This window comes from Mercenaria mercenaria, chromosome 2, assembly GCF_021730395.1.
Source record: "Mercenaria mercenaria strain notata chromosome 2, MADL_Memer_1, whole genome shotgun sequence".
NCBI lineage: Eukaryota > Metazoa > Mollusca > Bivalvia > Venerida > Veneridae > Mercenaria > Mercenaria mercenaria.
The window spans coordinates 115,499,531-115,517,154 of record NC_069362.1 but is presented as its reverse complement, the minus strand read 5'-3'; the positions used below and the strand labels follow the sequence as shown (position 1 = coordinate 115,517,154).

Sequence of the window (17,624 nt, the reverse complement as noted above, 5' to 3'; positions counted from 1 at the left end):
GGCCGGGATATCCCAAAATATTTTTTATTCATAATAAATGTGTATGTGATGGAATGTCGTAATTAGATAGATAGTGTAATTAGCATTTGTCCTATACCAAAGCTCCAACGTTATACAAATAGGTATTACTAATTGTTGGATCAGGCAGAATCTATGTTTTATGTTCATATCGCTAGAGTACTTAAATCTTAATTTTAAGTCTGGAGTGCATTACGGACAAACTGTCAAACAAAAATCCAAATATTTTTCTGGCCTTAGATTTTTGCAAGCGATGACTGATTAACTTTACACAAAGGGAGCGTTGAGATTTGGCAGGCCTGTTCCACATAATGCCAGGAAGCTAAAAACAAATGGATTTAGTCTTAATCCATGTGGTTTATTGTTAAATTGAACTGAAAATTCACAGATCTTCACAGGATATGCGTGTTATCTTCCTTCCGACAGTGGTTAATGAGTGCCATCCTAGATTTAATGATTTGTTTCGAATCCAAGCATGCAGGTGCGTACTGGCATGTGTGTACTGAACCAGGCAGGAGCTGTTTGGATGAGAACACGTGTCTGTTTTGAATTATTAAGTAATATGCATTTCCATCCTATCTGACCGCTCCCATTGTCCTAGACTTAAGCAGAGAGGGCGTAGTTTGATGTTATATGATTGTGTTTCATTTATTTTAACATAATATAAATTAATAGGCGCATTGCGATAGGATCTATAAAATATGAAGCGTATCATAATGAACAACATATGAAATATTTAAGTATCCATTCATGAATTATAAATACTTTCCTGTACGATCTAAGCAGGATGGCAGCATTAAACTTGTGAAGTGCAGCATATAGAAACTGCTCTCCGTTTCGGAGCAAATGGTAAGAAAAGAGGTCAAAAAACAGGTTAATCGACAAGGTTACGTAGAAGAGACGTTGCGGAAATATTATTTCAATAATCAATAAAAACGTTGCGATAGAAAGGTAAATACTGCAGCATTTTACTTAAGAATTTTTAGTTCAGCTTTAAAACGTTTGTTTTTCAGACAAGGACTGCGATCAGCTCAAACTTCTGAGACTATGAATAAGAGAAACGGTGCTCCATTTTCCTTCTGTTAGGATGATGAAAGATACATTGATTGCCTACCTGAGTGCAACTTCCATCGAAACAGGTATCAAAGACAAATTGCTTTTCTCTGGACCTGTTGGCTCGGAGAATGTCCTCCGGATCCTCCATAGGGTCCATGAGGACCACCATCTGAAAGGAACAAGAAACATGTTTCAGTACATCAGGAACAAAACCTGTATCGTTTCACTAAGGCATTTTTGTTAAAAAGTTGAAAAACAAAATTCTGCAAGACCATAAAAACATTTAGTAGGGTCAGGCCAAAAATTACGGGTCGGGATACCAGAAACAAACAATTTGTAGGCCTTAATTAGAACAAGGCAGTGTGGAAGTGGACTCACGAATGCTAAAGGTGTATTCATATATGTGTAAAAAATGCCTGATCGAAAACGAAATAACAACCATGTTCCCGAATAACATGTCACTCAACGATTATTTGTATGACCTTATCATTTGATATTCTCGAAGAAAACATTAAAATTAATATTTAACTATTGCACTGGTGATTTTTTGTGTAGCATGTTTTACCATAATTTTCAACCTGTCTGTGGCTAAAAAGTATCGGAAACTCCGACAATATGAGAAGTTCTCATGCTAGCTTAACCTATCCAGAATGACTTATATAAAGATTTGGGTATATGTAAGAAATGATATATAACAGAAGCATCTTTTGATGCATTCAAACACGACAAAGTGGTTACACACGTGCGGACTGAATTTAGTGGGATTTATTCATTCGTCATATATGCGATATACGTGCTGTATAAATATATCAAAAACATGGCTTTGCTACATATTAGTTTGATTCTAATATGACTTTTACGTAAAGACGTGGGTGAAAACGGGGAACGCTATATCTGAGCTCACGTATGGCGCCAATATGCTGACATGAATGTTTTAAATAACATTAAAACAAAGCAAGAATTGCACGATCCGCGGAATGATTTAAGAATCCTTAGATGTCTGGTGAATTATTCTGCTCGCTTATAATCGATTCAGTATGTGTAAATGTTCACATTAAAATATGTACTATTTTCTTTCAACATCAAATTTTACAAGAGAATCATGTCACCATTATGATCATATGATGCATCTGTGGCTGATAACATTTACGTTGGCTACATGGCAAAAGATGTCATCTTTACAACTTAGACATATAAAGGATGAAAATGCCAGACAATAATTCAAATGCTTAATTATTGTCGGCAAAGTAGCACGTTCAGGACGAACTCTTTGGCAGCTTTGTCATGGATAAAATTCATGTGAAAGAACAATGCCAGCCTCTTAAAACGATATTCATTTTCAACTTGTCTTAATTCGTTCTGTATTACACGCTTCGCAGATAAGAAATGTCGTTTCTTACCCTGTCCTCCACTTTATGGGCAATGCACGTGGCTCCAAGCAGGATCTCATCCTCGTTCATAGGACGTAAACGTAGACATACCTAAAAACAGATACAGTTTCTATTTATAGGAAAAGCATAAAAGATATTTGGAGGCCGCAGACGACATTGTCAAACCTGAAAACATTTAACATTTTGATTATAGGACATTGAAAACCTGAAAATAGATACTGTGATTGTTTTTTTAGGAAATAGCTTACAAAAGATAAAAAAATGTTTGTAGGATGGAAATGTTGGCAAAACTTATAAATAATTTTTGTTTGTATGACGTAGACAAAGCTGAAAATAGATGAATGGATTCTTTCCATCACAATATTCCTGTAAACGTAATAGAGCTATACAAAAAGTACCATAGAAAATACTTCCAAGTCATAAATGAAAATATAAATGTCAGTCATAGACACAAGGCACGCTAATACTTTTCACGTAATATTTGTTAGCGAAATACGACATATGATCAAAGAGCAGCAGTGGTGTAAGACAAATAACAAAACATTTGCTTGCAGAAAAAAAAACAACTGCATATTGGCATAACATTCAATGCAATGAGATGAAAACAAAAATGTAAATGTTAAAATAGCAACATACTTCGATGAAAAATCAACAGTTATGCATTACTGAGTGACATAATGTCTGAGCTAACTATATAGTTAACTGAACAGCCTGTTATGATAATACAACTACGCCCATTGTTACACTAAATGAGGAATAGGCAAACAAGAATTGTTTATCTAATGCCTCTGCAGAAGATAAAAATATCATTTACTCAAGGATATTTACTAATTTAAAGTTAAGATAATCAGCAAACATCGCCCACAAAACCTGTGTATGTGGTATTTGTATCATGCAAGCTCAAGAATCCATGATTAATTAAGCTTTTCGGGGAACGCAGATCAAAGGCAGTTCACATGTACCATCTGGCTAATGAAATTTCGAAATCATCAATGCTCAAATAGTATAATTGTTATTTTGCCATAACTGGAATAGTTTTATAATGTCGCCTGAATACATGAGGGACCGACCAACATTGTAACTGTACTGTAATCTGAGACTGTGTATTAAAACTACAAGAACAAAACCGTATCAGCACTCTAAACGTCAGAACGAATCATTTTGAAGTTGGATAGTTTCATTTTTTGTGTGTCTTTTTTTTTTTTTTTTGGGGGGGGGGGGGGGGGGGGGGGTTGAGGTGAATTGAAAAATATTGATATGAACGGCGTCGATATATGAAACAATTGTAACGTATATTTTGTTTTGCCTCTGTTATAGGAATTTGTATCAGGACCAGTAAATATAATGATCCCATGATGAATTTTCAAATTAAATTATGAATCAATCGTTTTATTATTTATTCTCTTGAACATTAATTAAAATCAAAACTAATTAATTTGGGTTTCCCTGAATGTGTGGTTTTCGTGTTTTAGACACCGCAACATCACTGAGGTGAATTTATAAATTATGCATATATGTGCCACTATAGTCCCGACAGACGAGTTTTCTATCACATTCTTTATAGAAACATACTGAATAATTTATGAAGAGTTCGAAAAGCATAGGTATGTACTGTACTACATACAACAAAGACAAAAATATTTGGTTTGATATATCAATATGTGCACGACACATGATTAATTTGCATATTTTGTTCTTTACATAAATGCTTAACTTTTGTCCAAGTTTCCAAGTTTTATTAATAACATCTCAGTATGTATATAACATAAACATGAGGTCACAGTAATAATAATAGAGGACAACTCTTATTCAAAAACGTGAAAAAAAAAGCAATCGGCGTTGAAGTTTCCACTTAGGTCTTTATATTCATATATATTGTACAGTGAATTATTACTTTTATTCAAAATCTAAGTAAAATAGTTCATTAGCCTACTTATCATTATATTATCATATCAAATATAGTATCTAAGCTCCGGTATTTGAGTATCGGAGCCTGGTCTATAATTAGAAATTTTAATTACCTCACGCAGTAACTAGGTTTTTGACTGGTCAAATTATTTGCACGAGCTCCTGTGTAAGAATTTGTCTAACACAATACCACATGATAATTTTACCAGCGCATATTCATACATATGGTTTATATCAATTTGTACAATGTACATAAAAGGCAACACAAACATAGCAATATTAAATCAAAGCCTTGAAATGTCTGATGGTTGCGGGTTTTTTGGTAGATTTATTTTCTGTTTAAATGCCAGTCTATGAATATATATGAATGAGAAAAAAATACAAATTTATTGTGCCTCATATCTAAGATGAACTCTGTCTGACCCAGCTTGTGATGTAACCATGGGCTGGAATACCTTATCATGGATAGATCTTATATAATCCAAGGTCACTCAAAATTTTTGAAAGACCCTGTATAATCTAAATGGTCAGTGTGAGTGGATACAGGTTGAATAAGAACTACATGTTCATTGATAATTCATCCGCATTATTCATGAATGGGACTATTTTGTGTAGCACATGAACATCCTTTGGATGTGATTCGGAATAAAATAAAGATGCTATGATTGTCAGAAATACACTTTAACTTTGGTAGCGGGATAAACCCGCAACCAAAAATTAAAACAATAATAAAATTATGGACTATTTTATTTATTTCAAGACAAATTATTAGTCATCAAGAAAAGTGAAAATGAGCAGTATAAAACTAGTTTGTAATATTATTCAAGATAGAATTTCTCTTAGACACTACATTATTACAGTATAATGCTAATCTAAAAAAAGTATATCTTATTTTCTGACGAATCAAATCTAAGAAACATTATATTGTTTGTATCCAATAACAGTCAATTAATTATTTGAATACAATAATAAAGAGATAATCTAAAACAAAACTAAACAAGAAAATGATAATAAAAGACATCATTAATTTAAAAACGTTGTTGGATATATGCTGTTGCTCTTTGAGCAATGGTTTTACCATATTTATTGCTGGCTATAAGACAAAACGAACGAACAAATTCCCAGTAGATTTCTAGAATAATAAAATATGTGCACCCAAATATAATGGATCAATGCATGTTTCTTTAATTGAAAAGCAATTTAAGATATAACTGTGTGCTACTGAAGAGTTCCCAGTAGATTTCTAGAAATATCAAAAATGCACCCAAAATATTTTTACTGAAAAGCACTTAAAGCTACGTAATCCTGAAACTTTATTTTTAGGAGTGACGTATGTGAGAATTTCATAACTTAGAGATTATTAACAGATTAACGTAATTCAGGCTTATAAAACTGGATATCGTGTGTACAAAATTGTGCAAAATATATCATAACTTTTGAACTCATTTTTCATTGAAGCTCTTCAGTAAAACAAGACATTAGGGATAGCAAGGTGTGTGTTTAAACAAGGATTCAGTGCTAACAATATAGCCATTAATACCAGCTTTACTCGCAGGTTTTATTTTCTTTAAATATTGTCTTTTCGCTGAGATAATACCAGTTCGCACGAAACATATATTTGCGCAAGCTTTTATCGAGGTCAATTGCCTGACCAAGTCGCCAAAACAATGAGGAATATATATTTTAATCAAACAAAATCAAACACTAAACTACACGCTTTAATGTAAACTTAATCTAAACCTTAAATATGTTTCGTTACATCAAGATTTCGTTCTATGTTTGTGACACCTTACGTTTCATATTCTTTGAGTTTGGAGTATTCTTTGGCAATTGTAGATTCTCCTTCTGGTCTCTAAACACAATCATACTGTAATACTGCCATTCCATATTTATAAGACAAGTAATCGACGTTCTTTTAATCAATCCCAATTTGTAATGTAAATTTGCTTCTTCTACCAGAGTCATATGGTACTAACGTGCCATTTTGCTATATATCACCATTATGTAACCAGGTAGTCAAGGAAATTGCTTTTTATACTAAATTACTATAATTAGGATTTTAACAGTTTTCAGTTAACAAGTTGTCGGGTAAATTAACTGTGAAAATAGTTATGTTGGGAGAGTCAGCATTTCCAATGGAAAGTGATAGAAAAAAAGCCTTCAGATATTAACAAAAGATGTTGTGAAGAAAATGAGAGACAATTTAGAAATAAGACAAATACCTTTATTCTTTGCCTTCTGACACTGCATGCTATCATGCAAAGGTACACCGTCAGACTTGTGTTCAGTTTATATCTAAAACTTGCAATGAATGTGCTGTGTGCGAAGAAGTTATGCCATTCAGTTATCTTGGCGTCAATAGGCGGTGCCATTAAGTTTGTTGTTATTTCATTATTTCATTTCACTGTGTCAATCATCAGACATTCACAATTTGGTGTTGGAACTTATTCTTATTTTCAAGAGACCTGAATGTCAGCAATAGAATTAAATCACAGTCTCAACAAGAGATATCATTTGCCGACTACTTCATTTGTTTTCGTTAGTTTTAAGCAGCATCGGCGCAAATTGACAAGAACCCGGCACTGACTGTTAACATTTACAAATTGTCTCTGGTGTTTGGTTGGATAGAATATATTTATTGTACATTTACAGCTTTAAATGAATCAATATATTAAAATCATGAAGAGAGTATGTGTTTTTTTTGTTTGTTTTTTTTTTTCGTTTTTGTAATGTGTTACGTAACGCCTGCTCAATTAATTGATTGCTAACGAACCGATTATTTTTATGTTACTATCACGCACATTCCAATATGTTACGAGGAAAGACAATTAAATAGTAAATTAAGGTTCGTTAATTTCGCTTCTGTTGAAATAACAGTGAGTTACTTAAAACTATTAGTTACTTAAAAAAATAAAATTAATAAAGTAAAAATATCAAGGTTACAGGAAGTATGACTCGCACCGTTCTTCCATTAATGAAATTACGGGTAAAATGTGGTATTTGTAACGTGCTATCTAAAGAATCCGTGATTAATTTAGCATTCCCTTTGCGTGATCGTAGAATGCAAATCAAAGGCGGTTCACATATACCATTTCGCTAATGATATTTCTTAAGACTCAAAAGAAATGGTTATTTTGTCGGAATTGGAACATTTTCTGATGAAACCTTGACCTGTAAAGTATCAACCAATAATGTGTTTGTCTCTGAATCGGGTGAATATCTATAAAATATATATAGAAGACAAACAAAGAATTAGAAAAATATTACAATCTGAACTATTTCATTTTCACCTGTGTTTTCAATGTGGTAATTCAATTTTCTCTCTTTTAAGGGAATACTGATAAGCACAGATAATGCTACAATTGTTGATGTATTTTATTTTGCTTTTCTCATTGGAATTTGTACCAGTAAGAAAACTTGGTATATATTTGTGTTTAATCATCCAATGTTGAATAATTTAAGTAAATATTCTAACGACCCTTCACACAATGAATAGTCTTGAGAAAAAATGAGTTCGGACAAATAAGAAGTTTTCGTGCTTATATATCGCAAAATCATTAAAATGTGATTTGTTCTCCAAGCTTTCATCTAAGCGTAAATAAATCATGCATGTATTTGTCACTTAAGACACGATATCTGTTGCTTTATCATATTCTAAAAATGGAACAATACTGAATAATTTAAGAAGAGTTCAGGCGACAAAGCAAAGACTGATAGCTTTTTGTACCTTCTGGAAATATTTAGTTTCTGACTGGCCAAATTTTCCCACAATGTACCTGGAAGCACGTGCCCTGCTCGTATTTGAAAGTCATTACAAGGAGCAATTATTTTTCAATAAACTGAAATAATGATGGAGACTTAATCTGCATCACAAATAAAAACAGGGGAATGATGACAAAATGACAATATTATTGAACGTAATCATAAAAAACTAAGAATCTGTAATAAAAGATATCAGAAGATCCTTTAGAAGCATAAAATGCAACCAAGCAAAATAATAGCAGACTCGGTTTGATGAGTCTGTTCATAAGAAAGGACCAAGGGAACTCTTTGGATAATCTATTTTCATCAAACAACAATAATCTGAATGCTTTAAAGTAAAGTTAATTCAAACATTTTATATGTTCCGTTACAGTTAGAGACCAATCAAATTTCATCATATAGTGTATTATATAAGACCTTACATTCCATATTCTGGGACTTTGAGGCATCCTTAGTTAATTCTAAATTGTTTTTCCGATCTCTTAACTCAATCATGGTGCACTAATATGGCAATTAAACATTTATTAGACTATTAAATCTTCGTGTTTTAATCACTCTGTCCCTTTGCCAGATACGTGCTTTTATGCAATACATTACAAGTTGCCGAGTAGAAGCTTTTGCCTGTAAACTGGTTGTCGAGGAAATTGCATTTTGTTTTCCAAATTATCATCATTATGATATAAAAGTTCTCAGTACACAAACTGTTCTCAGTACACATACTGTCATATAAATTAACTGCGAAAATAGTTCTGCTAGGATAGTCAGCGTTACTGAAGGCAACACGATAGACAACAAAATGCATTAATTACCTTAGGATATTAGTAATTAAGAGATGTAAAGAAAACGAAAGATAATTTAGGAACAAGACAAAAGCCTTTATTCTTTTAATGTCCAATATCTGAATCAGGCCTTCTTGCAATTGCGAGATAATGTATGACTATAATGTTATTTCAGACTTGTTTCCAATTTATATCTAAGACGTAAAATGCTTGTGTTGTTTGTGAAGACGTGCAGAAACTCAGTTATCTTGGCGACAGTAACAGGCGTTTTTCTGTTTATTGCTGTGATTTCATTTCACTTTTGGCGACCATCAGATATAAACATTGTTTGTTTCATTTTGCCCTGGCAATCTTCAAGTTCAGATGTTCACTGTGTTGAAAGGGAATTGATTTAAAAAATAAGAAAGCCATCAATAAACTGGTTTGACTTTTTTTCGTTGACTTTGCTAGGGGATGTGGGCAGTGTTGCTTTGTCCATTTTTCCATTACTGCTCATGAACATACTCAATCAAACTGAGTTTCTGCAATTTTCACTATTTGCCTTGTTCTTGGTGCTTCCGAGGGATCTTTGTTTGTGTGCGAAACCGGGTACACTGACTATTATAGTATGACAAAATATGGCTGTTCTCTAATTATAACGAAACATGTTTAATATTCCGATTAACATTATTTTAAAGCGTATATAACAGTCAGTACGTCATTTATTTCTTCATAAGAGTTGTAGTTTATTTTACTGATTTCAAGTGATAAAATTGTATATGTCTGATGGCCGCCAAAAGTGACATGAAATCACAATAACCAGGTCAATGGCCCCGCATATAATCGCTTAAATATAACTAACTGACAGGCAGTAATAGAGGTATTTGTCTTATTTCTAAAAGGTGTTTCATGTTCTTCAAGTATCTTATTTGGTAACCGAGACTTTTACATTTCTATCGCTTTGTCACCGGTAACACTTTCTTTCCTTGAACTATTTTCGCAGTTATTTACCTGACAACATGTTTACTGAGAACTGCTGTATCCTAACTGCAGTTATCTGGAAAACAAAAAGCAATTTCTATGACAACCATTTCATAGACGAAAGCTTTCCTCTGCAACATACAGTTCATTATAGGATTGAATTATTTGCTTAAAAACAATAATTAAATCATTCTAATTCCAAGGAAACATGTTTTCATCACTGATTTTTTTTATGAATATACTGTTCGAAAACAACTTCTTATAAAATTTTGAATGGAAATCATGATCATCAAATGAGTTTCTTTCAGAAATAAGAACGTTATAAACAAATATTACATGTATGAAGCAACGATAAAGTACGCGCATGAATGCAAATTTGTCTCGAATAAACCAATCAAATTGCAATCGTTTTTGCAGTCATTGCTTAATAACACGGTAGGATTACGTTTCTAGGAAAAGACAATTTTTACAACACAAATTCGTGAAAAATTTGCGAAGAAAACTTGGGGAAAATGTATGGTGGGTGTCAGAATATATGGTGGATGTCAGAGCCCATACAGAGAATTTACAGTAAATACAGAATGCCTATGAAAGTAAAGGTCTAAAATATATAGTATGACAAAATATGGCTATTTAATATTCGGATTAACATTATTTTAAAGCGTGCAGATTAGCGTTTAATTTTGTTTGATTAAATTAGATATTCCTGTATGTTTTTGGCGGCTTGATCTGGCAGTTGGCCTCGATAAAAACTTGCGCAAATATATTTTCGTGCAAACTAGTTTTATTTTAATATTTTGATATTGATCGCAAGGCAAAAACATGCGAATAAGGCTGATATCAATGACTATTTTGTTGGCTTTGAAGCCATGTTTAAACGCAAACTTTGCTGTTTGATGATCGCGCGAATTATTTAAACTGTTTATACAGTACCGCTTTTAAGATACTTAATGATTTTAAACATAGTCACCAGGTTCGAAGACAATTACTATAAAAAAGGGTTGTTACTTTAATTACATGTGGAGACGACATCATAGAAAATTTTCTCATGCTTACAAAATAATAACCTGTCCTTTACAGCGTTTACTGTTAAGAAACATCATTAGCCTAATGATATATGTGAACCGCCTTTGATTTGCATTCTCTAAGTAGTCAAAGAGAATCCTTAATTAACCATAGATTCTTAAACTTGCATGATAAAAATATCGCATTTAACCCGTAATTTCAATAATGAAAGGACAGTTTTTGTGTCTGGTGTTTACTGTAAACATGATTATCCAGATAACTAGTAGCTATTTTAGCTTAATTAATTAATACACATCTTTGAGTAAACATTGTTCTAAATACTCCTCAAAATTCCAGCAGAAGCATAAAAAACTTTATTTTATTATTCATACTGCCTTTTCCCCATTGCGAATATGAATGGGCGTGTTTATGATTTTATAATAAGCAGCTTAATAAAAAAATATACTTATCTGTGATGTATTTGAGAAGGCGTTACATAACACATCATAGAAACAGACAAGGCTGATCATTAAAATACACCCACATGACTCCATAACAATGCTGTATGTACCATATGCTAGTAATACAACTAAATTAATTATAGAGCGGAGAACAGTATGCAATTATCCATTTTTATTGTGAAGTTTTGCACTGTTTGTCTAAAGCTTGGTGTCAGGCGGCTGTAAATATGTGACGGTGTTGCTTAAATAAAATCTGGAAAGTAGGGGGGTGGGGGGAGTGTGTTCTCCGTGACTATTTGATAAAAGACATTGTGTCTGAAATCATTAGTCCTCCGCCTCTGATAATTCATGTGGGGAAGTTGGCAGTTACTTGGTTAGGTTAACTGCCCGCCGTTACATGACTGAACTACTGTTGAAAAACGGCGTTAAACCCAAAACAATGCAGTTACTCAACAGAAAAATATTAATTAACTTTTTAACCATTTATATAATTCAATTTAAACATGTATTTTCCAATAAAACATCAGAAACTGAAATTTAAAAGCAGTTATGAAAGTGACAGCTAGGTACCAAACCTGTTTTTACTTCTAAAAGCAGAAAAGGCTTAAACAACTGAATACATGAAACAAAAATAAAACAATAGAAGCTGTTGAATCACAAAAGACCCCCACAAGTCTAATTATTCGATTAAGTTCTCTGTTTTAATAAAAACGTAAAGCAAACAATCAAGTTGAAGGCATTTTGCAGGTTGGGAGAACTTCAATAACTGTTGAAATAGTTTTCATTTATGTAAAGTAGTAGGCAAATACTTACCTGTATGATGGAATAGTGATTTTTCAATTTATTTTGCACCTTGTTGTTGTTCGTATAGTCATTATTTTCATGAAACTTAATATTTTTCAGCTGACCTACTGGTCTCCATTGATATTGTTATTGTTTTCGTCTGCACTTACCAGAACGAGGCTCCAGTGGGGAAGGACCCCTTGTGTCAAATTATGTAGGGAATAACCCACTTTCATGAAATAATAACAAAGAATTGTTGTATTTTCTGCTTTATTCTCACAAATTACATGAATTTACTTGGTGTGCGAAACCGCGTACAGTGCGAAACCGGGTACACTGACTCTATATATATATTAGACCTTCAATTTCAGAGGTATTCTGTATTTGCTGTAGATTCTCTGGGCTCTGACATCCACCATACATTCTGACACTCGCCATATATTTTCCCCAAGTTTTCTTCACAAATATTTCACCAGTTTGTGTAGTAAAACGTGTTTTTTTCCTAGAAACGTAATCGTAACATGTTATTCAGCAAGAAATATAATAATAATTGCAATTTGATTAGTATATCTGAGACGAACCCCTTTGTATTCATGCGCGTATTTCAGCGTTGCGTCAATGCCGGAATTGATAACAGTAATATTCGAAAAACGGCGATAACTTTCTTATTTCTGAAAGAAACATCAAGATGTAAGTACTCATTTTCTTAGTTAGATTATTTCTTATCTGATAATTATGATTTCCATTCAAATTTTTATATAAAATGTTGTTTTTGAATAGCATATTCATAAAAAAAAGAACAAATCAAAAAGGAAACATGTTTACTTGGAATTAGAAGGATTTAATCATTGTTTTTATGAAAATAATTCAATCTTATAATGAACTGTATGTTGCCGAGGAAAGCTTTCGTCTATGAAATGGTTGTCATAGAAATTGCTTTTTGTTTTCCAGATTACTGCAGTTAGGATACAACAGTTCTCGGTAAACATGCGTTACCTCGTTACCGGTGGCAAAGCGATAGAAATGAAAAGGTCATGGTTACCAGTTATAACACTTCTAGAACATGAAACACATTTTAGAAATAAGACAAATACCTTTATTACTGCCTGTCTGTCTGACTTTCTGAAACTGGCATTATATCATGTAGAAATATACCTTTATAATTTAACGTTTCTAAATATTTAAGAAGTCAAATATATACGTTTCATGTGATATTGTTTTCATATTCAGTTATATATAAGTGACTACATGCGGCGCCATTCAGTTTGTTGTTGTGATTTCATTTCACTTTTGGCGACCATCAGACATATACAATTTGGTCACTTGAAATCAGTAAAATAAACTACAACTCTTACGAAGAAATAAATTACGTACTGACTGCTTCCGTTAGTTACAAATTTTAAGGTTTCTGTAAAGAACAAAAGTATATGTTGCAAGCTCTAATCACCTACTCTTGAAATTTCAAGTAGAATGTTTTGCGGTGTTGGTATATGTCACTTTGCCAAAACAATGTGGAATCATCTCATGTTATGCTGTCCACTTTAAAGAAACTCCTCAATATATGGCATTAGCAATTCGTTTGCAGATTTAAAAGAAAATTTCATATTTGATCGTGAAAAGCTGTTTTACTCTATTGCGGTACTACATGTACCCCACATACACAGTGTTCAATATTTAACCAAATGTTTATCTTCACTACCACTTATTTTTCATTGAGTCCTGAGTGGGGACCTATTTAGTAACTATATAAGTTTGATACTGGTGATACCAAGTGATACTTGACCTTGTACATTGTAAGTTCATCGCTGAATATTTCATGTTTATCGCATTACAACAAGCAGGCTGTAATTTATATGAATGAAATGCCTAGCTAAAATATGTTTTACATTTAGATAGAGTTGTCAAAGGTCTAAACGGAAGTGTTAGTACAATGGCGGCATAAAACACTGAGCTTTATATCTCATATTATGATTGTCTCAATATGATACAATATCCAACAAGGAATTTATGCAAATTTAGTGTCCGCTTGATCAGTATCATGTCGCTGTAATGGGACCAGATCATATTTTTGACGAAGCTAATACTGGTTTTGATTTGATTCCATAAAGCTTTTGGACAAGTCTTCTTTCTTGTTTCTAATATATATCTATATAGTCAGTATTGGTGTATTAATTCAATGCAACGTTATTAGTTATTTATGACTTGCCAAAAATGTTCTATGCAATATACTCGACACCTGAATTTAAGACAGTATATATGAACAAACCTTTGAATATTATGAAAACGTATAACTTGATATTGTAAATTTTCGCTATATAGAATGATTATTTAGACAAATGAAATTTCTAAAGCAAGATAACGCTATTTGACAACGCAAACATGGATTAATTGTTCTTCGATTAATTTATATTTGAATATTATATGGTCAATATTTAAATATTTGTTCACAATTTAAGCTATTGATTTCATAAATTGCCAGATTTTGGTCACCGTCGCGTGTGCCAGGTATTTACGGTCAAACTTAATCTTCATGTAGCAAAGTCTCCACTTAAGGTTTGTCTTGTTATTTTATTTTTCTTTCTAAACACCAGAGAAAGGGTAAACGAATGTACCCCTTTTGCGATTTTAATTCTATACTGTCGTTGAAAATATATAGTGGTTATGATACCGCATGCAATACCTTGGCATACATTTTGCGTGTATTAAAATATGAATTGTTGTACATTTTTTGCCGATATTTAAAACTAACTAGTAAACTGACACAAGGTGATTTATAATGTCATTATTTCTTTTTTAAAATCAATTGTGCAAATGGAATTATATGTCAGTGTGTCGCCTGAAGGTAAATATTTAAACGTCTTTTGTGGTATTCAGCTATATACAAGCATTTAAACATAACTACTTACAAATAATGCTATATATGCGAAATCTGATATAAGTAAATCGGCCGTAATCTGTCCTACAACAATGCGTACACTGATAAGAATGAATAGAGAAGGATTATACAGCCGCGCAAAGCTAGTTATATATAATACAAAAGCATTTTAAATAGAACGTATTCATTGCTAATCTTTCTGTCATACAACACTTTCGGATCCATTTCAATCCTGACAACAAATGTGTTATTTGATGTTCTAGTGATATATTTATTCTTCTTTCATGACAACTGCATGATATTTCAATCTAAAGTTACTGCATTCAAGTAAAGAAATTTCATTAAAGCGTATTAAATGAGGTATATATTCCTTCCATTCAATTTTGATGATATACCGCCGTTTTATTTGAAAATTATAAAGAGCTATAAAAGCAGAGATTTATTTTCATATTTTCATTTACGGTTTAATGAAATAATTTTCACATCGTTAAATGATTTGCCCACTCCGTGTAAAATGTTCTTTTCTGGTTACCTGAGCGGGATCAAGAAATATTTAAGTCCCTACTAATAAAAAAAAAATCAAATGAATTGCCATTCATAAAGTGAAGAAAATATTGTGTTGTTAACTACATGTATGTCAGTAGCGGCGAATTTTCTTAAAAGTCGTATGTTCGAATATTAGCGTATGACACTGGACTTAGTGTAAAGATAAAAGAAAGCTTGATTAATTTGCAGTGTACTTAGATAACAGTAACATGTGAATATTAAACATTGATTTAACCGTCTCTACAATAGAAAATTACCGAAATCTGAGAAAGACACTGACACCTAATTATTATTAATGCACGTACAACTGTACAAGAGGCTGAATGGAGGAAAACCTGCCACAATGCGAGTTCACAAATGAATGAACGAATGAATGAGTGATGTGAAGACGTGAGAAAATGCTTGATATACAAACGATACGTGTTACTGATATACGTGATACAAAGTAGTATATGTGCACGTTATGTATGGCATACCGTGAGGTTCTGCTCGCCGCCACCTTTTGTCTTTGCGTCAGCCATCGCTCTATTTAATCACATTTATGGTGGAATTTCTTCATAAACAAATAATACTTCCATATTTCAAAATATTCTCAAAGATACACAACTCTTTAACATGTAATTCCTTCAAAAAATAGCGACACTTTTAGAAAACGGTTTTATCACGAGTCGCATGCACTGTTTTTGCTATATCCAATCACGAAACTTAACAATAATATGTGAATATTTCATTATCGGGAATATATGGCAAACTCGGGACAGGTTTAACCGCGCGGTCGTTTTATTGTTGTGATCAATATGCTAATGGGAAATATCCAATACACAAAAATCGATCTCTTCTAAACAGTTCATGTGACGTCAAAAGGTCACAGTCAGATAAGCAGTTATATTTCATGTAATTTGTATTCAAATTGTATTTCATTTGATAAAAGTATATATCAGAGGCACCGCTAAATGTAAGCACTGTGTAAACAAACAATTGGCCTTTTTTATAAACCCTTTTTCATCTTAAATATAAACTTTTTAAAGTTGTTAAAGTTTCCTAGGAGACTAGTAAGGTATTTGCAATATAATGGTACTAATATACACTTATTGAATGGCTTACCGGTCGAAAGTTAAAACTATTGCCGGAGGTCCGACGGACCTAGGACTAATACCTTTAACTATTGACCGTCAAACCCTTTAGTAAATGTTTTGTTACACGACATCAGAAATTAATTTTTAATGAATTTTTGACTTATTAAAGATGTTTCAAAGATTAAATCACTGCAAAATTCGCATTAAACGTATCAATAAATAAGAAATATGAACACATATCAAACAGCTGTTATTCAAAACATAGCACTTCATGATTACATATATCATTTTGATAAATTGAATTAACTTCGTAACGTTTTCATTACTCAAAATTAAAATTTGATATTTAACACTTTCATTACACTTATAGTGTTAAGATACCATTAAATTATTTCAATGATTTTTATCCAATTTATTAATTTGCAAAAGCCATTATATTTGCATTAGTTTTAATTACCTAATTTTCGTCCCAGCTTGATAGAATATAAATGATAATTTGATGCAAAAACGGTATTAAAGGCAATTTTCTGGGAAATGAATACTTTTTCCGTAGTGAAAATATCTGTTTACATGTAGACTGTATTAACACCGCAACTACAAGCAGGTTAAAAAAATTGATACCAAGAAATTCTTCGACGTCTGGCTATCTACCGAGTATTCGAGCATACTACTGTTTTTGTCGTTTTCAAGGAGTAAACGTGTGTAAACAGAGATCGCACATTTTCATTGTAATACAACAAAATACATTGTCTAAACTTCTGATTTTCTGTCTCTTTTAACAGAAGAGTAAACATGTGTTACCAGATATGGATTCTCGCGCTCACACCTTTTTACATGCGCGTTCCATGGCCAAACCAAAATGTATTACGTCCATTGAAATAGAAATGACGTCAACGTGATAAAAAACGTTGACATTCCCGCGCATTTCAAGAACATTTTAATGACGTTAATGGACAATATATTCATTTTTTTAGCTTTTTATATGTTTCATGCTAGAATACCGT

General features: G+C 32.4%; 1 protein-coding gene across 1 annotated transcript in view; it reads right to left on the bottom strand.

Annotated features, from left to right (window-relative positions):
- LOC123562476 (kinesin-like protein KIF19) overlaps window positions 1-16,347 on the bottom strand; it is a 39,553-nt gene extending 23,206 nt beyond the window's left edge. Inside the window, exons 1-3 of the mRNA XM_053537617.1 lie at window positions 16,021-16,347; window positions 2,475-2,555; window positions 1,133-1,243 (exon numbers count right to left, since the gene is read on the bottom strand). Of these exons, the coding sequence (XP_053393592.1) occupies window positions 1,133-1,243; window positions 2,475-2,555; window positions 16,021-16,065 (237 nt within the window). The 5' untranslated portion in view covers window positions 16,066-16,347. The remainder of the gene's footprint in view (window positions 1-1,132; window positions 1,244-2,474; window positions 2,556-16,020) is intronic.
- Window positions 16,348-17,624: the final 1,277 nt, after the last annotated feature.